Below are 27,771 nucleotides of genomic sequence, written 5' to 3' on the forward strand. Positions count from 1 at the left end.
TCATAAAGAACTTTGGCAGAGCTAAAATCATAATAAATGTTGTGAAGGTAGGCTGTTGATGAGACATCGGACTTAAAACATAAATGATATGGGAAGGGGTGAATGGGGCAGGAGGAAGGGAGCTTTTTAACATATTTTGAAAAATACATGGGGCTCTGTTCTGTTTCCAGAGAGAGACCAGAACTGGTTTCCACTGCCAGCTCTGCTCTGCTTCCTTGGGTCTGGACAAAAAGTGGTGGAATGCTGTTCTCTCTGGGTAATGGACACACAAAGGAATTGACTTAGCACAAGTCATGTCATCAACAGTAGGACTAAAACCTTGAAGGTTGAAACTTCTGAGCAGGGGTGCCAAGCTTGCGCTAATTCACCCTCTTTATGTCCTCTGCTCTGGAGTGTGATCTTCAAGATAACCCCTCCCCTCCTGGTCCATACAGAACAACAGAGAAGGACCAGATTAGAGAATAGCGTGGCTGTTCTGTGCTGTCTCTGTTCCAGATTTGCAGTCTCCTCTGACGGCTTCCTGGAAGAGACAGACTGGAAAAGAATACACATTCTGCTCTGGCTCTAGAGCGAGAAATGGTAGAACAGTTTTCCAAGCTTTGTCCCCAGAAACTAGGCCCTTCTCGGAATTAAATGATTACATTTGTCCGAGGGCAAGAGATCCAGAACTGTTATCCATAATATAGCACTGATTTTCTTCTTAACAGTGTTTATGGATAATGTTTTCTTTTCTTTTAACACAAACATTTATTGAAATAAATGTGCAGGGATGGAACCAAAGTTAAATATCCTTGAAATTGTAAAGCCGGTGGAGACAGTTGAAGTAGTCATTGACCCGGATGCCCATCATGCTGGTGCTGAAGCTCAGCTAGTTGAAGAAACTCAGGTGATAACACTGGATGGCACAAAGCATATCGCCACAATGTCGGATGAAACATCTGAGCAAGTGACACGATGGGCTGCTGCACTGGAGGGGTATCGAAAGGAGCAAGAACGCCTTGGAATACCTTATGGTAAGAATTTGATTCTTGTTTCCAAATAGTGTCGCACTTGAACATAGTTTCTTGTTTTGAGAGATAAAGTAGCAGTTCAATAATTATCTGGGTATGTGTAGATAAATTCTTTTTCTCCAAAGGCAAGCAAGATGATAATATTCATACAGGTGTGTTGATAGCATCCTAGTGAAGCCTATACAGGTACACAGCCCAGCTTATTTTCTCAAAGACTTTGGAAGCATTCTACACGCATGCATGTGCTGTTTCCACCTGCTGCTATTACATGGGATCTTGTCAGAATTTGTTTTTCTGCTGAGCAATATGAACATGTCCATTGGTCCTCAGCTTGCGTTGATGTATTGAAACCCTGTCTTGTTTTAATTTCTCAGTGTGAAAATCTTATCTGGTAGTGTCACTTTAGGGTTTTTAGTGCTCTTTTAAGTTTTTCCCTTTTTTTTTTAACGGCCTGCTAGGCCCTTTTACACAGTAGTGGAGGAGTGGCCTAATGGTTAGTGCACCGGGATGTGGACCTGGGGAACCAGGTTCAATTCCCACTTCTGCCTAATGGTCAGCAGTGGGTTAAGATCCTGGAGAACCAGGTTCAATTCTCTCTGCAGCTCTGTGTGACTCTGGGCAAGTCACTTAGCCCTTCATTGCCCCAGGTACAATATAGTTAGATTGTGAGCCTATCTGGGACAGGGCAAGTACCTGAATAGTTAAATATGTAAACCTCCTTGATTTGTTCAATAGAAGGCGGTATATGAAAAATTGATAGACTTAGACACTGGGCACCCATATGGATAGATCCCCCCCCCCCCCCCCCCCCCCCCCCCAAGGTCAAGCTGTTTGATTTCGCTGTAGCTATTTTTCCGGGTATTTCTGAGAGCTCCCAGTGGCTTTAAGAAGTCTACCTAATGCAACAGGATTGCGTCTGTGAAGATAACACACTCATAATTTCTGCTTGGGACCCAATCCTGACTCCTCTTGTAAACTGCAGATGTCAAAAAGAGACATTGGAGGTCGTGAAAAGTAGCACAAAAAGATTTTTGGTGCTGCGAAGTCCAGTCCACTGATGTCTGCATTGGGATCATTTGTCTCCATGACTCTTGGAGCTGCATTGAGGTAGGCCTCTGTGTTCCTCAACACTGTGTGTTAGTAGAGATCGTGGGGATCAGACACCTTTCAGATTTCCCCTCTACCCCTACGAGGACCAGGAAGGATGATTCGTACTTGTCTTTTGACAGCATGAAGGGATGCCACTGTAGTGCACAGGCTTAGGACAAGAAGCATCAACATCACTCCTTCTCAAAGCACAGTGCCAACATCATTGAGGTACTGAGGTCACAGGTGTCCTCAAAGCACCCCTGACATGAGGGTAGCTGACCCTCACAGGCATCAGATGGGGCACACCAGCCTCCAAGGAGCCGAGTCCCAGCCCAGAACAGATGAAACGCTACTTTTCTTAGCGTCGGCAATAGATGAATCCAGGAACTGGTGGGTTGTATCCGTCTACCGGCAGGTGGAGATAGCCAAACTGATGGCATTGGTATGAGACTGCCAGCCCCTCCATCAGTTTGTGTATCTCTATCTGCAGTAGGTGTTGGACGTTCACTTCCCAGCTCCTGGATTTATCTTACTTGGGGGGGGGGGTGCCCTGGGCTTGTAGGCTAGTTGAGATGGGGGGGGGGGGGTGGTTGGCTGAAGGTGCCATCTTTGGAGACATACCTGGAGGCTCCTAAGTCTCTGTCTCACCCCTCTCTACCCCTTCTCCCAGTTTTTTTCTGCAAGGCTATCTGTGTCTGTACTACCTTCCTCACAACTTTAACAAAACAAAAAAGTGCCTGAATTAGAGCTGCGTCAGGGGAGCCTGGTTCTTGTACAGGCTCTCTTTTGGGAAGTGCACTGCTTTGGTGAGTGCCGGTTTTTATTTCTTTTATCTGATGGCAGCAGAAACAGTTAAGCGCTGTTTGCACTGCGGGAGCGGGGGACAGCTACCGGAGTCTGCAGCATGGGGTGCGCTGATATTAGTGGGAGGGGGGAGGGTTCTGTCTTCCATGCTGGTGGGAGTGCCATTTCGAATGGCAGTGTTTCTGCTATTTCAGGCCCAAGTTCTCTTTCGGCAGGAGAGGGTACTGCATTCGCCTCCTTGGCGGGTATTTCTCAGCCTATGTCAGGGACCTTGTTAGACGGGTCTCAAGGAATTGAGGCCTCAGGAGTTCCCCGCCCCCCCCCCCCCTCCAGGAATTCATTTTATTAATGCATTAGGCCTGTGTGCTTAAATGCACTTTTCCTCACGTTCTTCCCCGGGAGCATCTGTGGGGGATTTGGGGCAGATCTTGCCTCTGGTTCAGAATCCATTCCTCAAGTGCAGAAGGCTGGTTTCTGGGTCAGAGGCTGGGTCCTTGGTACCGGTGCCCGCACCTGCTTTTCTGACAGTGCCTTCTGAGGAGTCGTCGTGGCATGCCGGCTTAGATGACGTGGAAGAGGGCGAACTTCTCCAGGAGAAGCTGGATGATCCCACAGTGGTGCGGCTTTTTCATAAAAATGAGTTACCTTCCATGATTTCTCAGACCTTGAGGCACTGAAGATCTCTGATCCCGCCACGGGAGAGATGGCGGTGGTTAATCCTAAGATGGCAAGCACTTAGAGGCCAACTAGAGCTTTCCCAGTTCATGAGGCCATACAGGAATTGATTTTGACCCAGTATTCAGACCCAGATGCAGGCCTCAAGGTCGCAAAGGCTATGGCACAACTGTATCCGGTGAGCGCGAACAAGTTGGAGCAGTTTGCTCTCCCTAAGGTTGATGCTTTGGTGACAGCATGGCAGGCTTTCCAAAGCAGAAACTAGGATCATGAGCTCTTGGGCCACTGCCAAGGAGCGGCAGTGGCAGGCAAAACCACCCCACACAGGGATAAGACAGAATTTGACAGGGATGGCTAGACTTCACCTGCACCTGACCACCCTTCCCCAGGAGTTGAGTCCCTGGGTGCAGGTGGCCGGCAGGACAGGCCAGAACTGGATACTAGCAGGATACACACAGGGACTAGAATACACAGGGAGGCTAGGCAGAATACTAGACTAGGACTCTGACAGACAAGAGACAGAACTGAAAGCTGCAAGCAGCCACTGAAACAGGGAACAAACTCTGATAGGCAGGAGACAGAACTGAAAGCTGTCAGGCAGCCACTAAACAAGAAACGCAGACAACCTAGAACTAGACAAAGACATACAAACAAGAAACAAGACTGGGAAACAAGCAATACAGAACAAGAAGCTACACAAAGACTAACTAGAATCAGGCAAGAATACAGACTATAAACTATACTAGGCAGAAGTGCACCAGCACCCCAACATACCAGGGCCTTAGGCGATGCAAAGGCAAAGCAGAGAATTTCCAAATGACTAATAAGCCCAGCAGCAGCTGAGATTCAGCTGCAGCAATCACAAGGCAGCTACGAGTGCTGTGCAGTATCAAACAAGACAAGCAAGTCTGGCAGGCCGGAAGATCCGGACTGAACTATGCTGAAGTCTGGAATGGGAAACAGCACACAGACAATCCAATGCAGCCACCAGGTCTGGCCACCAGAGGGCAAGAGGAACACAAACCAAAGCACAGGCAGAAAGCATACTGAAGCACAGAGAGGCTTAACACACACAGGTGCAGTATAGTGGAGTAATCAGAGCCATGCTGGAAGCAACCAGCACACAGAGACAGAACTAACTCAGGAAGAACAGACAGAAGCCAGCTCAGAAGCTGACCGCCGGAACTAAGGTGAGCCTGAGAAGGGTCACGACCACAATCGTGACACAGCAGTCACCAAGACGACTACTCTCCCTGTGGAGGTGTGGTGCTAAAAGACATGCAGGATAGGCATGATGAGGAGGCCAAACTTGGAGTAGGCCTGGAGAGATTTCATGGTGTTAAGAGTGCTGCTTGATGAGATTAATAGTTATTAGCAGCTTCCTGCACCGTCTCACCAAGAAGGTTATCTGCACAGCATGGAATGTCTGTTAGCTTGAAGTCTGAGGCCTGCAGCCAGGCAAGTCTGCAAATCCCAATCCCCATTGCGGAGGCCCTGGACACCATATTGAAAATATCATAGGTTGTCCTAACCATATATTTTCTACAATCCCATTCTTTAGCTACTAGCTGGAGAAGCTTGCAATGGTTCCGCAAGTGCATGCTCATTAAGAGTTAAGAAGCTATGTAGAAAAGCTAGTGTAGCATTCTGAAATACTTTCTTCCCAAAAGACTAAAGGTCCTCAAATGCTTCCCTGGGGGCACCAAGGTGTGGGGTCTTTGTATTCTTGGCTTTTTTTTTAGTGCAGATTCTACCAACAAAGAATGATGCAAAGTTGAATCTACTCAAATCTTGAAGCCTTCTGGACTCTATACACAGTCAATCTTGTTGAACTTATGTACAGAGGGGGTGTATTCCACATCTTCATCTGTAGCAGCTTCAGGATTCTGTGAATGGGCAAGGTCACAGCCTCTTTTTTTTTTTTTTTTCTTTTTTTTTTGGGGGGGGGGGGGGGGAGGAATCAAACTGGAGGATGTCCAACATCTGTCCTGGGCTCATTCTTATTTTCCAACTCAAATGGGACAGATCTGGCCATCTCCTTTATAAATTTAAAGAATGAAAACTCCTCTGGGGGAGGAGATTTTCACCTCTCATGTAATAGGGAGTGATCTCAGGAAAGACCAAGGAAAGCCTCCTCCAAGGCACCCTCTTGTGCTTCCTTAGACACCGAAAAAAGCTCAGCGGTTGACTCAAGTATGCTCTTGGAAATGCCAGATTTTCTGCCTGTTTCAAACGACTAACCTTGGTGTGAGGCAAGGGCCAGGGGCATCGAAGCACCAGGGACCTCCAATGCATCAGGGAATCTTTCTCCTTCAAAGGGCTAGAGATAAACACTGGCACAGTGGGCACTAACCCTGATGCTCCAGTGTCAATGCACCACCTGCAGGAAGCGAGTGAGCCTCCAGGCGGCAGCAGCTGCTGCACACATTATATGCAGGTACTTTCTCTATCTTTAGAGGGCTCCTAATCTAAGTTTTGTTTTGTTTTTTTTTTGTACTTGGGGCAATGGAAGGTTAGATGATTTGCCCAAGGTCACAAGGAGTTGCAGTGGGTATTGAACACAGGTTGCCAGGATCAAAAGCCTGCCCCACTAACCGTTAGGCTACTCCTCATGCACCCAAAAGTGAAAACGCACTGCACACTCTGGACTGCAAGAGAATCTTGGTCTTCTATCTGGAGCAGACTAAAGCCCATAGAAAGTTCATGCAGCTTTTTGTTTTTGTTTTTTTTGACCTGAACAGAATGGGGACTGCAATTGGAAAACTTGCTCTTTCAAATTGGCTAGCAGACTGCATTTCCTTTACTTATGCCTAGGCTGGGATGACTCTTGAGGGTCAGAGCTGTAACTGCATTGATAGCCCACTTGATCAGCTTCTGTAATGGAAATTTGCAGAGCTGTGACAGTCCACATATTTGCTTTCCACAGTTGTTTGGAACAAGACTCTTGATGCAACAGTCCTTTTAAAATCTATTTGGAGTCTAAAATACAACTCCACCTACTTGGGTCCACTTCTGTGCTAGGATGAAATTGTGTGTATATGGGGGGAGAGTCCCACATGAGAATCTTTTATCTTGGAAAAAAATAGTTACTTACCTGTAGCAGGTATTTGAGAATGAATATACTTACATATGTGCCCACCTTCCCTTGAAGATGAATTTCATCTGCTATACATGTTACACTGACTAGGTCCTGTGTAACAGTAATAGGTGGAAAGGCACATGCATGCAAAGCCTTGAGAGTTCCCACGTGGGCTTTGTCAGGATGCTGTCTCAAATGATAAGAATATTCATCCTGTTATCCTGGAAGAACATCACCTACAGGTGAGTAACTTTGTTTTCTTCATCAAGCAGAACCAGATTTCTATATTCAATCATTCTGTTTCTATGCACAATGTTCTATGTGTTTTCTGCACTCGAGCCATTATATCTTATGTTACATATCTGCTGCCTTACTTCATTCTTCTGGCTAGGACCTCTGTTTTCTTTTGGTAGGTAAGGGGGAAGATCTTTTATACATAAATAATACCAAAGGCTAAGAATTAAAACATCTTGGCAAGACTAAATCTTTCATAGTTCTTTGTGTATGGATTTGTAAAAGCAGGATTTTGAGCTGGTGGAACTGGCACTTTTTAAATTATAACATTGTTGCCTTGCACGTATGCAGGAACCAAGTGAAGTATTTTGCAGTAACTAATGGTGGAAGAAGCAGTCTATTTAATCTAACAACAGATTTCTAACTTTTGTCCCAGACCCAATTCAGTGGTCTACAGATCAAGTCCTTCACTGGGTAGTGTGGGTGATGAAGGAGTTTGGCATGCAAGGCATAGATCTTGGTACCCTCAGTATTCCAGGACGGGATCTCTGTAATTTTAGCCAAGAAGACTTTTTCCAGAGGGTCCCTCAAGGAGAAATTCTGTGGAGTCACTTGGAGCTGCTCCGGAAATGTACGTGAGTCAATTCAATTGTGGCTTAGTGTGTTAAATTTATAGTGATCGTGTTTTCACTTTTTATGTGAGGGTTTTTTTTTTCAGCTGTATAATTTAACTACCAATAATGAGGACAGTTTTGAACAGAATTCATGTTACTTTTTTTAGATATGTTGTAAATATACTGCTGTCAGACCTTTTATTCAGTGCAGGCATATTAAAACAGAATTTCTTTGCTGAGTCCATAAGGTAAGGTATACACAAAAAGTAGCACATATGAGTTTATCTTGTTGGGCAGACTGGATGGACCATGCAGGTCTTTTTCTGCCGTCATCTACTATGTTTACTATTAACTGTAACTTTCTTCCCAAGTTTCTCAATTTTCTTTGTCTGGCTCTTCATCTTGGACACATGAGAAACTGGCTTAGTGCTTTTCAGTAGCATACTAATTGGACTATTTTTGTTCTTACTTGCCCTCAATTATTTTGTAGTCCTTCAAATATTATGCTTATTAATTTAGTGTACTTTTACAACCTAGTAATGTGGATGAAATCACCACCCTCAGTGATGGATTATACAACAATTAAAAAAAAAAAAAAAACAGTTAAAGTACATTACATCATAACAAGAACACCAGAGACATTCTGATTTCTTAGCAAATATCACTCCTCCAGATGCCTCCTGAAACAGCAAGGTCTTAATTTTCATATGGAAGGACGGTGTGTTCCTCTCCTCCCACAAAACCATAAGGAAAGTGTTTCAATCAGTGGGTCTGTACACTGAGAGAGCTTGAGCTCTAGATTTTTATCAACCAAACCACAGGTGGCAAGGGAGTAACTAACAACTTATTGATTTCCTCTACGGGGACCACCAATAAAATATTGTCTACATAGATAAACATAAATTCCATTATGAGCAATTTTCCTAGAGGGTGTAAGTAAATATTAAAGTAGGCAATAAAACAGATGTTGTGTTGGAACTCCTTAACTTGATGATCCCCCTCCCCCATCTAAGTTGAAGAGTGTGGTGTTGCAGATTTCTGGACCTCCACAGTCCATAGATTGCAGCCAGCAGTGAAGAATTTCATCTCTTAAGGTGTCAAATGCAAAAGAAATATCAAACAATACATCTGAATACAGAATCCTGTCATCTAGTGCTTGGTAAGAGACTAAAATAGTCTTGGTGCTATAATCTTGTAGGAAACCCCCAACTGGCTCAAATGAAGAAAGGAGGATTGTAAAGAATCCTGGAGCTGTTGTAACCTACTCCCTACAAGTAGTTTTACCAGAAAAGGTGGGCTGGAAATAGATGTCATGTAGCCAGCTTCTCATCAACCTGTCGGCCCTTTTCAAAAGAGCACTGTAATGAGGTAGGAACAAAAGCTTGTTTTTGTGATTTCATTAACAAAGCCATAAACAATTCTCAGCCACTCAGGTCTTCATCATTCCTGCCAGGTACACATCTAGGCGGAAAACAAATGGTGCCCAAGGTTAGGCACCGAGGTGAGCCGCGCTAAGCTAGTATTCTGCAAAGAGTGCTTTGTGCAGAATCGCCTTCCCACTATTCCAGAACCTATAGAATAGTTATCTATCAACCAGCAGGTGAAGAGAGAGAACTGAAAACTGAACTGAAGCATATCTCTCTTGGCATCTAGTCCAGCTCCTCAGTATTTCAGAACCTATAGATCAACCAGCAGGTGAAGAGAGAGAACTGAAAACTGAGCTGAAGCATATTTCTCTTGGCATCCAGTCCAGCTCGTCAGTATTTTCTACTTCCAGCAGGTGGATGGACACCTTTCAGCCTCTGGTTCTGAGGAAACATAAGAATAGCCATATTGGGTCAGGCCAGTGGTCCATCTAGCCCAGTATCCTACTTCCAACAGTGGACAATCCAAGCCATAAGTACCTAGCAGAAACTCAATTAGTAACAACATTCCATGCTACCAATCCTGGGGCAAGCATTGGCTTCCCCCTTGTCAATCTCAATAACAGACTATGGACTTTTCCTCCAGGAGTTTGTCCAAACCATTTTAAACCCAGATACACTAACCACTGTTACCAAATCCTCTGGCAACAAGTTCCAGAAGTCAACTATTCTTTGAGTGAAAAAATATTTCCACCTATTTGTTTTAAGTGTTTCCATATAATTTCATTGTGTCCTCTGGTCTTTGTACTTTTTGAAAGAGTGAAAAATTGATTCACTTTTACCCGTTCTGCTCCACTCAAGGAGTTTGTAGACCTCAATCATATCCCCCCTCAGCTGTGTCTTTTCCAAGCTGAAGAGGCCTAACCTCTTTTATCCTTTCCTCATATGAGAGGAGTCCCATCCCCTATCATTTTGGTCGTTCTTCTTTGAACCTTTTCTACCTCCACTATATATACCTCCACTTAACCGTTGTGTATGTATATATAGATAGATATATGTATATAGATAGAGAGAATAACTGCATGCATTTCTTTGGTTGTTGAATTTCGTCAGCATGTGCCTTGCTGCTCATTTCTTCATCTGTTCCATCATCAGCCATTGTTGCCTGCGTGTAGGCGCATATCGACGTCCGTGCTGTCTTCAGCTGTTTATAGATCGTAATCAACAGCTACGTAGCGATGGAACTCCTCTTGAGTAACACCGGCTGGGATGTCATTAACCTCTTCATCTGACGTGTTTGCAACAGCTGTATCTGTTTCGTCCCTCTCCACATCCTTAAAGTTTGCCCGTTTGTAGCAGTTCACAATTGTTCCCTGTGTAACATGATTCCAGGATTCTTTCTGCATATGTAGGGAATCCAACAGTGATAGATTATGAGCCACTTCAACAGCACATTTATCCTTGCCAGTCTGGTCATCCATAACACTCATCAGACGACGTAGCACAAGAGCCCGATAATGTTGTTTGAAATTGGCTATTATGCCCTGATCCATAGGTGATCAGAGAGGTAGTGTTTGGTGGCAGGAAGACCACCTTGACGTTAGCCTGGCATCATCCCTGTGTGCAGCACAATTATCACAAAGCAGCAGAATGTGACGCTTTTGTGCCCGCATTCTAGTGTCTAACTTCTTTAGCCACTGCTTCCAAATTTCTCCAGTCATCCATGAATTTGCGTTAGCCTCATATGACACAGGAAGTTGCTTAACTTTCTTGAAGCAACGGGGCTGTTTGCTCTTTCCGATGACGAGGGGTTCCAACTTCTCACTCCCATCCATATTGCAGCAAACGAGGATCGTCAGTCGGTCCTTCAATGTTTTACCTCTAGTAGTTTCAGCATGTTTGAATGCAAGTGTTCCATCAGGAATCGCTTGCCAGTAGAGACCATTTTCGTCAGCATTGAAAATGTCACGAGGTGCAAACTTATTCAAGATGGTAGGAAGAACTGAAACAACCCAATTTTCAGCACCAAAGTGATCAGCGTCTTGTTTCTCACCATGCTGTTCCTCTCCTTCCGTCTTTCCAACCATCCAACAGTGGCTTTGAATTCAGTTAATCCAAGACTTTCAGCTAGCTGGTGAGCTGTGGACCGCTAACAGGAAACTGTCTGCTCCTGACTCGAGAGAACCACCGAAGAAGAGCATCTTCTACCTCCTCAGCTTTCCCGCCCATTTTCGTTTCCGTTGTGGATTTGTATTGTTTTGCCAGTCTTCCAGAAGCTGCCCAGCATAGCCAAAAGAACCCAATAAGAAGGTAATCCCACCAAATGTGAGAGTAGGTACCCAGCCCCCCACACCCCCATCCAACAAGACCCTTTATGAGTGGAAACAAAGTGAGCAATAGTTGTGGGAGTCCTATGCAATCTATAAAGCGACTTTACCCTATTTTCCAACAAATTAGCTGACATGGAGGTTGAAAACATTTTTCTATAAGCATCCTCACTTCTGTGGAGAGAATGCGCCCAATATCAACTTCCCATTCTGTAATGTAACAAGGTATCTCTGGGCAATCATAGAGGGAAGAAATCCTCTTAGGTTGACGTAAACCTTTAGCCAAAAAGTCCTGAAAAGGAGTGGAAGGCTCCCGAAGTTCTCCCCCCCCCCCCCCCCCCCAAATTTATCCAAGATTTGAAATGCGTACCAAAGCCTGTAATATCTAGAACTGTCTGCATTAAGGACTATTCCGCACAGTCAAAACGCCTTTTCAGCATCAGTAGCTAAGAGGACCATAGGAATTCTAGCTTGACTAGCATACCAGTTGAGCCGAATGTTCCTCCTAATATTATCCCTAGTGTACCCTGAGGGATAAACCCACATTAGTCTTCATGAATAAAATCAGACATATGGGCATTTAAAGGTTTCACTAGGATGCTAGCTAACAAAACATCCAGGTTGAGGAAAGAAATGGGCTTGTATGAGCCACACTGTGTAGCATCCTTCCCAGTTTTGGACAGAATAGTGATACCATCCTCCATTATAGAATCAGGGAGCAGATCCCCAAAGAACCCCATTAAAAACTTGGACCAGCAATGGAGCCAAAAGACTCCTAAAAGCCTTATAAAATTTTGCTGTGAGGCCATCCAACCCTGGCTATTTGCCCGGTTTCAGGGACTTTAATGTCAAAGGTGAACTCCTCAATCTAAATGTCCTTGATCCAAGATGTCCCTCTGAGTATCAAAAAGGATATGCCCTCCAGTGCCACATATCTAACAGGGAAGCCTTTATCTCAGAAGCAGAGAGAGGGTATGATAATAGTGCACAAAACAAGCCCTCTAAACCTCTGAGGTAAAATACTGCTTCCCATCCTCCTCCCAAAGCAACACCACTAGTATTTGCACCTTCTGTTTCATTTGGGAAGCAAGAAATTTACTGGCCCCATTACTCTCCTCAAAATTCACCTGCCATGCCTTGTTCATATGAAACATGACCTCGAGCTTTTAAAGACTGGCGCCAGTCACAAATCTTGATGCATCAGGCAGAAGATGGTATTTGAGCACAGTGATGTTCTAACTGAGAGAGTTGTCACCGAAGATCTTTATCCTGATGCTCTCACTCCCTGTTTTCAATTTACTGGTCCACATAAAATGCTCCCTAACAAATGCCTTAAGGATCCCACAACCGTACCCAAGAAAATCTCTGCAGTGGAGTTCTCGTTAAGAGAAAGAGGTATTTCTTTCTTAATATCTTGCAGTACACACTCCTCATACAATAAAGTCTCATTAAGCCTCCAAAAGTGAAGCTTCATATCTTGACTTGGACCCTTATATTTAACCCATATTGAGGCATGTTCTGACCACACTGTTATCAATTTCCATCCCCTCTCCACATTTTTAAAAGAATCCCTTTGGAAAACATAATCATTACACGAGGATGAGGCATGAGAGGCCGAATAGAAAGTAAATTGTTTACTTGTGCCATGAAAATGTCTCCAAGCATCCACAAGCACCTTATGAGACAACAAGTCTTCTGACGCTTTCCTATCTGCTTGTTTATATACCAGCTGTGCTGTAGAGTCAATTTTAGGATGCAGCGTCGTATTAAAACCTGCTCCAAAGACCCACAATCCTTCGGGCCACTGGAGAAGAGACCATTCCATGTCCAAATAAAAAGCCCTCTGGGTATCATTAGCTGCATAAATAGACACTAGATTATAAAGGACCCCTTGAAGCTCAAGTTGAGGAGTTTAAAAACAGCCATTAGTATCAGATAGGCATTGTCGAATTATCGATTGTATGGAGCAAGAAATCAAAATACCCACCCCCAGTTTTTTAGCAAATGGGTGAGACGCAAAAAATTGCCACGGGTATTGCCTATGACGCAAAAGGTTACGATGACCCTTCAATAAGTGTGTCCTGCAAAATAATGGAGGCAGAAGCCCTAGAAAGCTCCTTGAGTAGACATTGCCTTTTGTATGGCGAGTTAAACCCCTTGACATTCAGGGAAACAATCTTAGTCACCCATAGAGACAGGGAAAATTAAGAAGCTGAAAAACTAGCTACCTGAAACCCCACCCCCTCCAACCCTGTCATCGACCCACTACACCGACCTCAAAGCCATTTTGCGCAGGTCCTAGTCTATCTACCCCACCCACCTGTCCTCCACAAACCGCCTCCATCCTTCTCCCTCCAGATATATGAATAATAACACCCCATACACACATGCTGGAAACATGAACAGTGGAAGAGTGCAAATACATTAAAGCATTCAGATCAAAACAACGCAGAGTACCAATGAAAACCCAAAACAGGGTCACAGAAAAAAGACCAGTGAAAGGTACTCAAGTAATTATTTATTCCCAATAAAGACTATTGTATATCCTCCTTGGATCTACCTCATTTTATTTGTCAACTCAAGTAATTCGCATCCAGAGAACCCCAAAATTCAACAGGTATCCCGCAAAGTCCATCCATAGGACAAATCGCTCCACAAGAAGGAAGCCCCAGTCAGTGTGGTGGAGTCCCAGGGAGACCTGTCATTGAAGCTTGATGCTGCAGACAATGACTCTTGCTGGTAGAGACCTGCTGCTACTTGGACTGATCATGGCGCTTATTCAGAGTCCAGGAAGCCACCTTCGCAACCGGCGCTGGATCTTCTCGTGGACAAAATTTGCAGAACATCTTCCCAAAAACTAACCTGGTGTAGCTGACTATCTCAGGTGAAAACCCAGGCAAATGGAAATTGCCATCTGTAGCGCGCACCTTCCGCCCTTAGTTTTTCAGTAAGGAAACGCAGCTCTCCTCAGTGTCTGAGTATAGCGGCAGCTACATCTTGATATAATGTTAAAGGATAAGTGTCCCACACAAAGTTTTTTTCCTTACCACAAGCCACCCTCAACACAGCCTCTTTCACCTTAAAATCCTGGAAGCAGGCAATTATGTCTCTAGCAATGTTGTTATAAAGTACATAAGTATTGCAATACTGGGACAGACCAAAGACCTGTTTCCAACGGTGGCCAATCCAGGTTACAAGTAACTGGGAAGATCCCAAAACAGTACAATACATTTTATGTTGCTTATCCTAGAAATGTGGATTTTCCCCAAGTTAATTTTAATAATGGCCGCTTATGGACTTTTCTTTTAGGAAGCTATGCAAACCTTAAATTTTACTAATTTTTAGCTTCATTACGTCTTCTCCCCCCAACCCCCCCCCACCCCCAGTTGCTGCACTTATGTTCTTAGTGTGCACAATATCTGCTCCGCTGGAGTTTTCTCACCTGCTTCAGAAAGAAGAGAGCTGGCCAGGCGCTGCACCACTAACAGTCTGCATACTCTAGTGTTTCAGCAGACCCCTGATGCAGATATTACATTGTGTGGACCGATTTTCCAGGTCCTCAACTTTTAGAGCCAGATCAGCATTACAAGTATTTTAAGTTCTCCAACTGTTTATCCACATTCATGAGAGCTTCTGAATGATCATCCAGGTGCTGTCAAGATTTTTCAATGTCTACCCAAGTTGGCAATATCCTGCCGTAGATCTGAGCCCAAAGTAGAACTCTGTGCAAACTGCCTTAACCCTTTAGTGTCCAATGTTCCCGTAATAAGCCATATGGGAACAGATTGATGGGAAGAACATTGGACACTAAAGGGTTAAGAGCTGCTTAAATTTCCTGCAGCCATTCACATATATCTCCCATGGCGTGCATCGCTACCGAGCAGTCACCATGTGGATCATCCGCCATACTGCCTGACTCTTTGCGTGGGGTCTGCAATCCTGATGAGTAGAAGAATTGGGTTAAATCAAACACCCACTCTTTAAAAGCCAAATGGGTCAACTCTGCTGAAACTAAGGAACACTCCAGTTAAACAAAAACAGTCCCAAAATCACTGGATGATTGCAAGAATCAGGCGATTGAGTTTAGGGGATGAGGAGCTTCATGCTCAAGCAGCCATCTTTGGTGGTGATGCCTCTTCCCCTCCCTCCCCCCAAATCCCATTACTCAATTTTCTCAGGAGTCTCTCATAAGGAACTCTTGTCAAAAGCTTTCTGAAAATCTAGATAAACTAGATGGAGCAAATTTGGTGAGGCAAGACTTCCCTTGGCTGAACCCATGCTGATTTTGTCCCATTAAACCATGTTTGTCTATTCCTTAATTGTATTCTTTATAACTGTTTACACTATTCTGCCCAACACTGAAGTTGGCCTTTCCGGTCTGTATTTCCCGGATCACCCCTGGAACCCTTTTTAAAATTTGACGTTACACTGGCCACACTCCAGTCTTCAGGAACTACAAACTATTTTAACAGGTTATAGATCACTAACGGCAGATCAGCAATTTCATGTTTTGAGTTCTTTTTTTTTTTTTTTTTAAGAGACTTGGGACAGAGTTACCGGTTCTGATTCTGTCTCATCTGTGGTAAGACTTGTGGAGACTGAGCTTGGGGGTGGCAGCTGGCAATGGGTAGCTGCTGGTAGTGGTAATTCTAACTAAAGCTTGAATCTGAATCACTTGGAGGACTGCAAGTTCTGCTTGGGGCCACATGTTGTGGTGGTTCTGACAGTTGGGATGAATGGCGGCGACTGTAGGAAGTTGAGCAGTGTTCCAGCTGTTGGACCTGCCAGAGTCGGGGCATCGCAGTGCGTGAAAGCCAGTAGTCCTGTAGCACAGATCAAGCCAGGATTTTTTGTTTGAGCCCATCTGCCAGCAGGTGGAGATAGAAGACACTGAATTTCATCGCCCCTAAGAGCCAGTGCACAGAGAAGGCCCTCAGTATCCTCCGTCTCCAGCAGGTGGAAGACATGTTTTCCCACATCTCCTGGTTTTGGGGTGCTTTGTCAGTCTTTTTGTGCTGCTTCTCCTGCACCAGGTCCCTGGTGTCAGTTCAGTGTGTAGGGGGGGGGGGGGGGGGCTTCTCTGACTTGAGGTCTGTCTGGGAATACCTGTTGGTGCTAGGTCCCTTCTCCCCTCCCCCTCCCAGCTGCTCCTGGTTCTCAGCTGGTCTCCTTCCTCTGCTAAAAAAAAAACAAAAAAAAACAGTGCATGCTGATAGGAGCTTCTGCTGTAAGCCGGCACTGCAGGGATCTTTGCGGCTGCCGATGAGGATGGTCTCGTGAGTACCACTGTTCTTCCTGTGCTGAGGATGATGCCGTCTGAAGCAATAATGCTTGAGGTGAAAGACGCGCAAAACTCTCAGGACAGTGTCCTGCATGCGTGCCTCTACCATGTCTGTAGTCCGATGCTGATGGGGAAGAGCCGCGAGCTCTGGGATCATTGCAACTTCGGGCTGAATCTAGAGCCGCCATTTTGACAGTTGAGTTGACAGGGTGTTGCAGTCGCAGATCCCCTTACCTGCTGGCTCGTCCCCATCCCAGAGCTTGGGATTTCTTGCAGGTTCTAGGGTCCATGGTGACGATGCTGGATGTGGTGTCCTGGGCCCAGTTGCTTACGAGGCCTCTTCCCTTCTGTCTTGTTGGTCTCCCATTTATCAGTCTTATGAGGTCTGCCTTCTCTGGACACATTGTTCAAAAGTCAGCATATCCTCTGGGCTGCCAACCTTCAGAAGGGGCGGTCATTGGCGACGCTGTCCTGGATGGTGGTCATTGCTGATGCCAGCCTTTTGGCCTGGGGTACGTGCTGTCTTGGCCGCACAACCCAGGGAAAGTTGTGTCCAGTGGAGATTGGCTGGTCAACCAGCTAGAATTGCAGACGATTTGGCTGGCCCTGTTGGCTTTTGTCCCTCTGTTTCTTCATGGGCTGGACCGGATTCTATCTGACAGTGCAACTGCGGTATCATATGTGAATCAACAGGGGGCACCCGGAGTGCAGCCCTGGCCCTGGAGTCTCACTTGCTACTTTGTTGAATGAAGTGTTATCTCCAGGCTCTTTCTGTGGCTTATATTGCGGGAAGCTTGAACGTGCAGACAGATTTATCTGCAGCAAGGTGACTTTAGATCCGGGGTGTGGGAGCTGTCCAACCGGGTGTTTTTTTGCTCATAAACTCACCTGGGGGGGGGGGGGGAACCACCCCCTTCATGGTCCTGATGGTGACAGGAGCCAATGCCAAATTTCTGCGCTGCTTCAGTCACAGGTGGGACTCTGGTTCTGGATGCCGTTTTCCAACCCTGGCTGCGGGACAAGCGGCTTTGTGTTCCCGCCATGGCTGTTGAGTGGTCGGGTTTTCTGGAGTATTGCTGTTCATCCAGGCCGGGTGATCTTGGTGGTACCAGATTGACCCAGAAGGCCATGGTGTGTGGATTGAGTTTGTCTTCTGGTGGACGACCGCCTGGTTCTTCCATCTGGGGTAGGTCTACCTCATCGGGGCCATGTTGTTGGAGAATACGTCCTGCTGTGGTCTTACGGACTGGTTCTTGAGCAGTCAAGACGGAGGCGTAAGGGTTACCCAGAACACATGATTTCAACTCCCCTGTAAGCTAGGAAGCGCTTGACTTCGGCTTATGCTCGCGTGTGGAGATTTTGAGACATGGTGCCGGGAGAGGGTGACTTTGCCACCTCAGGTGTCCATTTCTCAGCTTCTCTTCTTCCCGCAGGCTGGTTTCACCAAGGGGCGTTGGCTTGCTACAAGGGCCAGGTGGTCAGTTCTTCCTTGGCTGCTCTCATCACCGCTCCAAGAATGTTTACTAAGGTTAGGGTGGTGGTGGAAGCCTTCCTTTGGCACCAGGGAATTGGTTCACCTGTATCTCAACCATTGGCTTATTCAAGAGTCATCCTATTTGGACAGCGTGGCAGCGGTGGATAGTTGTCCATCTTCTGCAGTCATTGGGGGTCGGTTGATCAATAGTCAGAAGAACAAACTCCTTCACAGATACTGGAGTATCTAAGTGTTCTATTCAACACTACAAGAGAGGGTCTTCTCATGCAATGCAAAAGGTTCAAGCTGGTTCAACTGATCCATCTTCTTAGTCATGGCAGGCCTAGGGTCTGGGACTACATCTAGGTTCTGGGGTCAGTGGCTATGGAAGTGGTGCCTTGGGCTAGGGCTCATATGTGGCCTTTACAGGAGTCTCTTCTCAGTCACTGGACTCCAGTGTTACAGAAGTACAACTTTTAATCTTCCTTGAACGCTGGTTGACAGACGGAGTATGCAGTGGTGGTTGTTGCCCAGGCATTTGACCGTCAGAGCTCCCTTTACGATAACAGTGGTGACAATGGACACCAGTAAGTCGGGTTGGGGGAGCTCATTACAAGTTCTTTCTGGCACGTGGTTGGAACAGCAGTCTCGGTGATCAATTAAATGGACTTCGGGGCAGGCGAGGGCCCCGGTCCTAGTTTTCTTAAACAGTGCAACGGTGGTGGCTTATATCAACAAGTAAGGTGAAACCTGCAGCTGTCCAATGGCAGTTGAGGTGGCCTCCTTCATGAGTTGGGCAGAGAAAAATCTTTGTTGGCAGCTCACATCACGGGGTCCATGAACAAGGAAGTGGACTTTCTTAGCAGGCACTCCTTGAAACCAAGGGAATGTGAACTATCCACCGACCGATGGGGTTCTCCATTTCTGGACTTGATGGCAACGAAGCAGAATACAGAAGTGCCCAAGTTCTTCAGCCGTAGTAAAGAACCGGGCTCGATGGGGAATCTATGCCGTACTGCAGCCCTGGCCAGAGACACGTCTATTGTATTTCTTCCCTACTTGGGACACTGTGTCAAAGGGACCCATGGGACACTGTGTCAAAGGATCATATTGCACTGGGGATGGATAATTCTTGAGTCCCGGATTGGCCACAGAAGCCGTGATAACACAGACCTGATTTAACTGTTAGACAGGAATCCTGTCCATCTTTCATAGGTACACAGCCTACTGAACAAGGTCCTGTGCTCATGAGGGTCAGATCTCACAGCTTGGTTATTGAAAGGGCTTGGTTGAGACGAAAAGGTTATTCTGATTCAGGTACTGCTACCTTGCTTCAGGTTTAGAAACACTTTACATCCAGTGTGTGTGTGTGTGTGTGTGTGTGTGTGTGTGTGTGTGTGTGTGTAGAACGAGGTACAATTGATTTTTTTTTTTTTTTTTACTCATTCCAAAAGTACAAAGACTAGGGGACACTCGAAGTTACACGGAAATACTTTTAAAACAAATAGGAGGAAATATTTTTCACTTAACGAATAGTTAAGCTCTGGAATTCTTTGCCGGAGGATGCGCAAACAGTGGTTAGCATATCTGGATTTAAAAAAAGTTTGGACAGATTCCTGGCGGAAAGTCCATAGACTGCTATTGAGGCAGATGTGGGAAGCAACTGCTTGCCCTGGGATTTGTACTGTGGAGTGGTGCCATGATTTGGGTTTCTGCCAGGTACTTGTGACCTGGCTTGGCCACTGTTTGGAAAACAGGATATTGGGCTAGATGGACTATTGGTCTGACCCAGTATGGCTACTCTTATGTTCTTATGTTCCAAGGGTGTGGAGGACTTTCAAGGTGTGGTGGTCTGAGTGCAGACTTTCTCCCTTCTTTGCTCAGATTATAAACATCCTAGCATTTCTCCAGGCAGGCCTTCAGAAAGGATTGGTGTTGGGTTCTCTAAAAGTTCAGGCTGCGGCTTTGGCCTGGTTCAGAGGACAACTACAGAAGACATCTGTTGCATAGAGCGGGCTGCTTGTGGCCTCCCTTTCATACACGGTGTCGAGTGGAATCTTAATTAGTCCTTTTGGCTCTGCAGAAGCCTCATTTTGAACCATTCTGGAAGGTGGCCTTAAAAGATCTTGCGCTAAAGACAGCCATATTAGTGGCTGTTGTGTCGCACATAGGGTTTCAGTGCTTCAAGCTCTCTTGTCGGGATCTGCTTTTCGGAGGCGAGGATATCCTTGCACATAGTTCCTTCATTTCTTCTAGAAGCGGTATTAGCGTTTCATCTTAACCAATCTGTTGAGCTTCCATCCTTTCGCAGAGAGAACAAAGAGGCGCTGTATTCTTCCTTGAAGCTTCTCGATGTGCATCAAGTCCTCATTTAGATATCTGGACAGCGCAAATGAGTTTCGCAAATTGGACAGTTTATTCTTTTTGGCAAGTAGAGTCTTGACCTCATGGCTTCCAAGCCTACAATTGCTAGATGACTGAAAGAGATTTATCGCGTCAGCTTATTTGCTTACAGGGAAGCAGGTTCCTCAGGCTTTGCGGGCTTTTTCTACGAGACGTACGGAGACACCTTATTGTCTCTGGCAGATGTTCTGCAAGGTGGCGTTGTGGCAACGTTACATACCTTTGATAAGCACTACAGAGTGGACCTTGCGTGCTCGGAAGCCAGTTTTAAGACTTTGGTCCTTGGGACAGTAGCACCAGGATCCCACCCATTCCAGGGATTGCTTTTGAACAGCCCAATGGTTCTGGAATAATGGGAAGCTATGTAATGGAGTGAGAAATTTAAGCTATACCTGATAAATATTTTTTCCCATTATTCCTTTCCATTATTCCAGAGGCCCGCCCAAGGTTTCTGAGATGTTTAATCAGTGTGAAGTAATGGGCCAAAGAACGACTTGTCACTTGGTGTTTCCTGCATATCTCTTCTTCTCTACAAATTATCTTAGTGATGAAAGCAGTCCACACGTTTTCTCATCTGGTTATCGTTGGGATAGCAAGTTCTGTAAGGTGGTTTTGTTTATTCTGAGTGTTATGCTTACTGCTTGTCTATGTAAATACTGAGGAGCTGGACTGTATGCCAAAAGAGATGTCTCAGCTCAGTTTTCAGTTCTCTATCTCTACCTGCTGGTTGATGGACCCAACTATCTCACAGTTTTTCTGGAATAGTGGGAGGGACTAATGGAAAGAAAATAAAGACCTAATTTCTCCTTACAGAATGCTAGTTAGTATACATTTCATGTCCGATCTTGGCCTCACCTGTAAAACCTTTAGGAAAAAACCTTTGCTCCCCCCCCCCTTCGTGGAACTGGAAATCTTAGTTAACAGCTCTCAAGGCAAAGTTGCAAGGAAACAGGCATGTTTGCCTCCATGTCTCAAAAATATCAGCCTTCTGCAGTACTAAATTAGCAATTACCTGAATTATTTCTTCCTGTCTTTACATTCAATATCACAATTTTTCAAACCTAAATTTTCCTCCACAGTGGAAGTTGTAGAAAATTAGCTCCTGCCCATGTAAACCCTACCCTTGGTTAAGGGAAACAAACACCTGGCTCAGCCAATCTGTCTAACCTAACATGGTGTTCAGTAGAACTAAATGTAACCCATAGATTACTTCAGTAGGATTTAAAGCACCCCGCTCCCTTCCCATATAACACAACTGCCTGCCCCCTCCCCCCCCCCCCCCCCACACACACACACACTCCTGCACCAGTACTCGCATAAAGCGCACACACACATGGAGTTCTTTGTTACTATCACCCACTTAAGCACACAGTACTCCAGAACCTCTATCAGTAAACTGTCCAAGTAATGAGCACCTCCATCATTTACAGTAGCCTGAATTATGGCACAAAGGGCATGCCTCTTTTTAGTGCTGCTTTGTTGCCCCATAGCTGCAGTGGTGTCGCAAATAGGAGTGATTAGCTGATGTCAGCCCAAGGGGTACCAGAACTCAGAGCTCATTGACCCCTGTTGGACTAAACTGCATAGTCCAGCAGAAACTAATAAAAAATCGTCTAAGCCTAATCAAGAATGCTGGAGTGGCATCTTAAATATAAGCCCCACAGAATGATTGGGGGGGGGGGGGCAGGACTAGTAACCATGCTCAGACGTCCCCTTCCTGGTCAAGGGCAGAGCTGGCAGTTGCATGCATAGAGGCTGCAGGTCCGTGAGTGATTTATGCTGTTTTGCCGCTGTTTCTGCTGGTCTGGAGGAGAAGCAGCAGTAACTGGGATGTCGAGGTGGGTGGTGGGGATACTGGTGGGAGAGAGAGGGGCAGACCCTATATGGAAGAGAGGGGAGAGAGAGAGCGCAGATTTGAAGAATGAATAGCAAGAATGAATTAAATCTGGACAAAAGCAGGTAAAATTGGAGAAAGCAGAAAAAAGGAGGAGAGAGAAAAATGGCACAGGAAGTCTTGGAGAGAGAAGATTATGAAAGTAGAAACCAGAGACTGAGTCCAATACAAGTAGAAAAAGTAAATAGCCAGACAGCAAAGGTAGGAAAAAGAATTTTATCTTTAGGATAAAGTAGTGTGGTAGATGTTTTAATAAAGTCTAAATATAAATAGAAAATAGTTTGTTTTTTTTTTTTTGGGGGGGGGGGGGTTGTTTCTTTTACTAATTTTAATACATTTTTGACTAATTGTCGGAGACCAAAACAACCTCCTCTGGTCAGAATGGATTATCATAACAGTGGCTTACTGTCTTGACCTGACGAAGGTGGTTTTGGCCTAATTTTAAAAAAATGTATTTGGTCCAATAAAATGGTATCTTATATTTGTAGTAATTTGAAATTTACATCTGCTATCTTAATTTTTTACATTACAGGGAGCCATGCATCATTTTCTCTTTTTCTGGTGCTCACTGTAGAGTCTGGTTTCATGGGAGTTCAGTTTAATTTTTGTCTACATATTTCTGTTTTTAGTTTGATTTATTAGACTCCTCACCCAGTATACAATATCTGTGTTATGCATGTATGAAAGGCATGGTTTTCTGTTAGAATTGACTATCTGTTCTAATCTGGCTTCAGTCACTCAGCTTCTAGGCTCGCAGCAACATCTGTGGTGCTACCTTTTCCTAGATAGACTCATGGAAATTACTGAGACTTATGGTCTGGTAGAATTGCTCTCTATGTCCTGTGCGACATTTGTACTGTTTTGTATTAGTTAGTAGTATGCGTGGTTTTGGATTTAGATCATACCTTTCTCAGTAGTAGCTCAAGGCAAGTTATATTCAGGTACAGTAGGTATTTTCCTGTCCCTGTAGGGCTTACAATTTGTTTTTGTGCATGAGGCAGTGGAGGATTGGGTGATTTTGTCCTAGATTTCAAGGAGCGGTAGTGGGATTTTGAGCCCTGGCTTCCTCAGTTCTCAGCCTGCTGCTCTAACCGTTAGGTATAGCTAATAGGAATAATACATATTCCAAACATGTTTGATTAGAGTTGAAGCCTCGTGGGCTATTGGGCAACCTACCAAAAACATTGAAAGGGTAAATCATTTAATGGTTTTCAGTTACCACAGGATTCTGTTACAGTGCTACTGAACATTGCTGTTGACAGGAAGATGTTAGACTGAGGACCTAGGGCTGACTAGGAGCCAAAAGTACCTGCATATATTTCCCAGTATACTGAAAAAAACTATTCTGTTTAATACGTTGCATTATTTTGTTGCTTTTTTTTTTGTACATAATTCCCTGGAGTGTATACAGTGTGCATAATACAATCAGTAACAGGTACTGGGAGAGGCAGTTGGTAGACAAGGGAATCCTTCCCTGCTGTTTTCAAGAGTTTTTGTTTTTTTGTATTTGTTTGGGGGGGGGGGGTTGTATTTGTTTTGCTTATTTTATTTTTAGTGATGCTTGTACAGGTAGCAATGTTCCTTCAAAACTGTGCTAAACATTCAGTAGCTGAGTAACATTTCAGAGTAGCTATAAACATATAGACTACAAGCGAACAAGAAGGGAAATCATACAGAATGTGGCTCATGGAATTCCTTCCAACCTCCCTGCAAGTGTGCCTGTATCTATAAGAAGTGCTCACAGGGTAATGTAATAAGACATTTTTGCTTACTTTCTCTCAGCCCTTAGAGGGAACATTGGTTGTGACCCTCTTCTTATGCTCCTATATTTAGGAATTCAGTGAAATTTTAAGTATGAATTTAAATATTCAGCTGCAGTACATTTTCAGAAAAACCAATTTAGGGATATAGGGCCTCTTTTACAAAGCCGGCCTACTGATTCTCGGTGCGGCAAATGAGACAATTCCTATGGGCTTCCTCATTTGTCGCTTGGGAATCACTATCGCAGCTTTGTAAATGAAGCCCATAATTCTTAAGAGCATAAATTGTTTGCATATTGTGTCCAAAATGAATTGCAGTGCTTGAAGTTTAAAAAAAAAAAAAAGCCCCAAGACAATTATTAAATACAGACGTTTGCTACATGGAAACAGGTAAGTGAAGACCTGGGAGGTCTATGGATGCATATCTTGGTTGACTTGCATTTTTTTTTCTGCGTTTTTGCTCATTTGATAATACAAGGGGCTGGGAGGGGGGGGTGAAATTTTATTTATTTTTTATTTTTCAGTAAGTACTGTGGGATTTTATTTCATTTTTTATTTATTAGCATTTATACAGTATATCACTCGTATTCAGAGTGGAGTACAAAATAAACATACATACATTTCCTCTATATTATAGCTTAGGCTTAGAGAAGGTGAATGGTATGTCATATATTTTTATTTTTTTTTTCATTTTGCAGATGTGTTGGCTAGCCAGGAACATGCAGGTGAAATAGCGACAGTTACGATTGATCAGCGTAAGTATGCATATCTGTAGTATGTATGAGCATTGCTAGTCTATTTGATAATTCTGTGCCTTTTACTTAAAAGGAAATAATAATTAGGTCTTGAGTCCTGTGAGGTGGTGAAGCATGAAACATGAACAAAATTATATTTATTTTAATAAGAAGTATTCTCAGAATTGTGGTTGCTGGGATGATTGAAAAATGTAGCTCCCAGTGATCCTGCGCAGAAAGGAAACTTTCTGGCAAGCTGCAGTCTTTAACATTTTAAGCTTCCTTTAATTAGACCAAGACTTAATTGTAGGTGAGGGACATTCTGGCCACAGCTACGAACACCTATAAGAAAACAAATGTAGTGCCTACTAAGATTATATTTTGAACCAAAATTATTTCCGAGATCCTGATAAGGGGCTGTGATAACATTCAAGGGTACATAAGTTATTAGAAGCTGTGAGGTCTCTGGCATAGTAAATTCTCTGATTAAGGTACAGAAAGTTTGTGTATGTGTAAGTTTTTCTTAACTTGTGTTTAGGAAAGCAGTTAAAACATTACTACTATTTTCTCATCTGTTTTTTGTTTCCTATTATGATTTTTGCTGTATCTTTTATGTATGTTCTTTGTGTAACCTGGGCTTTACTGGAAGGACAGGCTAATTTTCAAAATAATTGGAGACATTGTGTTCTCGGGCACTGGGTTGCACTAAGAAATTAGTCCCAGAGGGAATGTTCCTTCCAGTCCAAAGCCAGAGTGGATATTGGGTTCATCTAGACAGTCCCCCTTGCAAAAAGCGAAGACTGGAAAGAAACTTCGAGAATACTTTCTAAACCCCTCCTCACTGCCTCTGCTTTGTTGATAAAACAAACCCTCTGGTTTTTATTTGCTTATTTTAGCTGTGCAGATTATCCCAGCATCAATACAATCTACTCCAACCACCATCAAAGTCATAAACAGCACTGCAAAGGCAGCTAAAGTACAGCGAGCACCAAGGATCTCTGGAGAAGACCGAAGTTCTCCTGGCAATAGAACAGGTAGTAGACTTCTGTGGCATCAATGTATGCCACACCTGAACTAGCATACTGCAAGTGTCATAACAAAAGATAGGCAAAAACTGCTTAGGAAACTGGTTTCTATTGCATATCCCCATAAATACACATTAGACAAAAAGCCTTTAGGCATTCAGCTCATATTTTAGTACGACCCTCTCCCATTTAAAAAAAAAAAAAAAAGGCAGCTTTGCATTTTGTTTTCTTGCTTTTTGCTCAGTAATTAAGGTGTTTTTTTTTGGGGGGGGGGGGGGTGTTGCCCCCCCCCCCCCCCCCCCCCCCCCCCCCGAAAAAAAAAACCCCAACCTTGAGCTGTATTTAAAACCTATTTTTGAAGAATCCATGAAGGGAATAAGATGGACAAATGTCAGCTTTCTCTTCTTATGAGGTAAATTTTCAAAGGGAGTTTACCTTACATAAAACTTAAAAGTTGTCATTCTCTTTCCCTTTGCAAGTCGAGGAGATGGGGTAGGCCTTTATCCACAGCTTGCATCAGTGACCTGTAGGGGTTGAAAATATCCCTGTAATGCTAGCAGCCACATAATTTTCAAAAGAGCGTTTCCTTTTAGAAATGGACATACCCATGGGCCTGTAAGCTGCCTATGGCCACTCAAAACTACCTTACTAGTCATTCAGCTAAACTTTAAGTCTCTTTTTTTGAGACATTGTTACAATGGTGAAGGATATTCGACTTGGTTTTGATCGGGGTGAGTGATTTCTTTTGATATCATTGGATGTAGCTGCTGTGTTTGATACAATGAATCATACTTTATGCCGATTGTGTTAATTTAGAATATCAGGAAAGGTGCTGGCTTGGTTTTAATCTTTTTTAGATGAGCATACTTTCTAGGTGGTTCAGCGTTCCTCGCAGTCGTGCTGGATGCCAGTTGATGCCGTGATCCATAGGGTTCTTGTTTGTCATCATTGTTCAATTTGTCACCAATTTATAAGGCTTTGGCTGGATTAGGTGTTGGCAATCAGTTGTATTCTAATAATGTACAGTTTTATTTCTCCGAGGACAAGCAGTCTGCTTGTTCTCACAAGTGGGTCGACGTTTGCGTCGGCCCAGGAAGCAGCAAAATATTTCCAGCAAAAATATAAAACTTTGCCAGAGTCTTCTGGCGCGCATGCGCGGACGACTTCATGCCCATCGTGATTGTCCGGACGAGGTGACAGCATTTTTTTCTCCTCTCCTCGTCTTTGGCACAGGAACGAGAGTCTGACGACTTTTTTTTCTCTATTTTTCTATTTCTTTTAATTTTTTACTTCCGTAGTTCCCTTTAGTGTTTTGTTTTTTGGCCTTTTTTGTGTCCTTCACTTTTTTGGCATAATCGCGTTGTTTAATTTCGCTGGAGCCGTTTTTCCTTCCATGTCATCGACACCCAGCGGCTTCAAACGTTGTACTCAGTGCAACCGGACCATCTCAGGTGCCGATACCCACGCCTGGTGTATCCGGTGCCTTGGGCCCAACCATAGCCCAGCCGCTTGTAGTCTGTGTCTTCGTATGAAGGAACAGACTCAAGCGTCTCAAGAAGCCCAGCGAGAAAAGCTTTTTGGAGCTCGGTCCAGTCCCTCGACAACGACATCAGTACCAAGGTCAGCGGCGTCGACATTGAGAGAAGCATCGACGTCAGAAGGAGAAGTAATGGCTGCCCCAATGCTGGGGAGCAGTGAGGCGTCGAGTGGATCTCCACCTGCCTCGAGGCCTCCTGTTATGCAGGCCCCCCGGGATCGACCTTCGTCGGTTCCTCATCGGTTACCGAGGAGTCTCGATGACTGGCGTCGAGCGAAGGCTAAGAAGCACAGTTATTGTTCTCCTTCGATACACAGTGCTGGGAGCTCCGGGGCACTGAGAGAGTCGGCACCCGAGATGCGTCAGCGTCGAGAGGACCACTCCCCCTCTATACAGGAGGTGCCAATGTGTCGTTCTCTTGGCAGCCCAATACCTCCTTCCGAGTTTCGACAGATTCTGCCACCGGC

General features: G+C 44.5%; 1 protein-coding gene across 2 annotated transcripts in view; it reads left to right on the forward strand.

The window, feature by feature from the left end:
* GABPA (GA binding protein transcription factor subunit alpha) overlaps positions 1–27,771 on the forward strand; it is a 67,424-nt gene that overhangs the window by 27,600 nt on the left and 12,053 nt on the right. For both annotated transcript variants that reach the window (XM_030204269.1, XM_030204268.1), the window contains exons 5-8: positions 768–1,013; positions 7,328–7,522; positions 24,707–24,763; positions 25,639–25,776. In XM_030204269.1, the coding sequence (XP_030060129.1) occupies positions 768–1,013; positions 7,328–7,522; positions 24,707–24,763; positions 25,639–25,776 (636 nt within the window). The remainder of the gene's footprint in view (positions 1–767; positions 1,014–7,327; positions 7,523–24,706; positions 24,764–25,638; positions 25,777–27,771) is intronic.

This window comes from Microcaecilia unicolor, chromosome 5, assembly GCF_901765095.1.
Source record: "Microcaecilia unicolor chromosome 5, aMicUni1.1, whole genome shotgun sequence".
In the NCBI taxonomy this organism is placed as follows: Eukaryota; Metazoa; Chordata; class Amphibia; order Gymnophiona; family Siphonopidae; genus Microcaecilia; species Microcaecilia unicolor.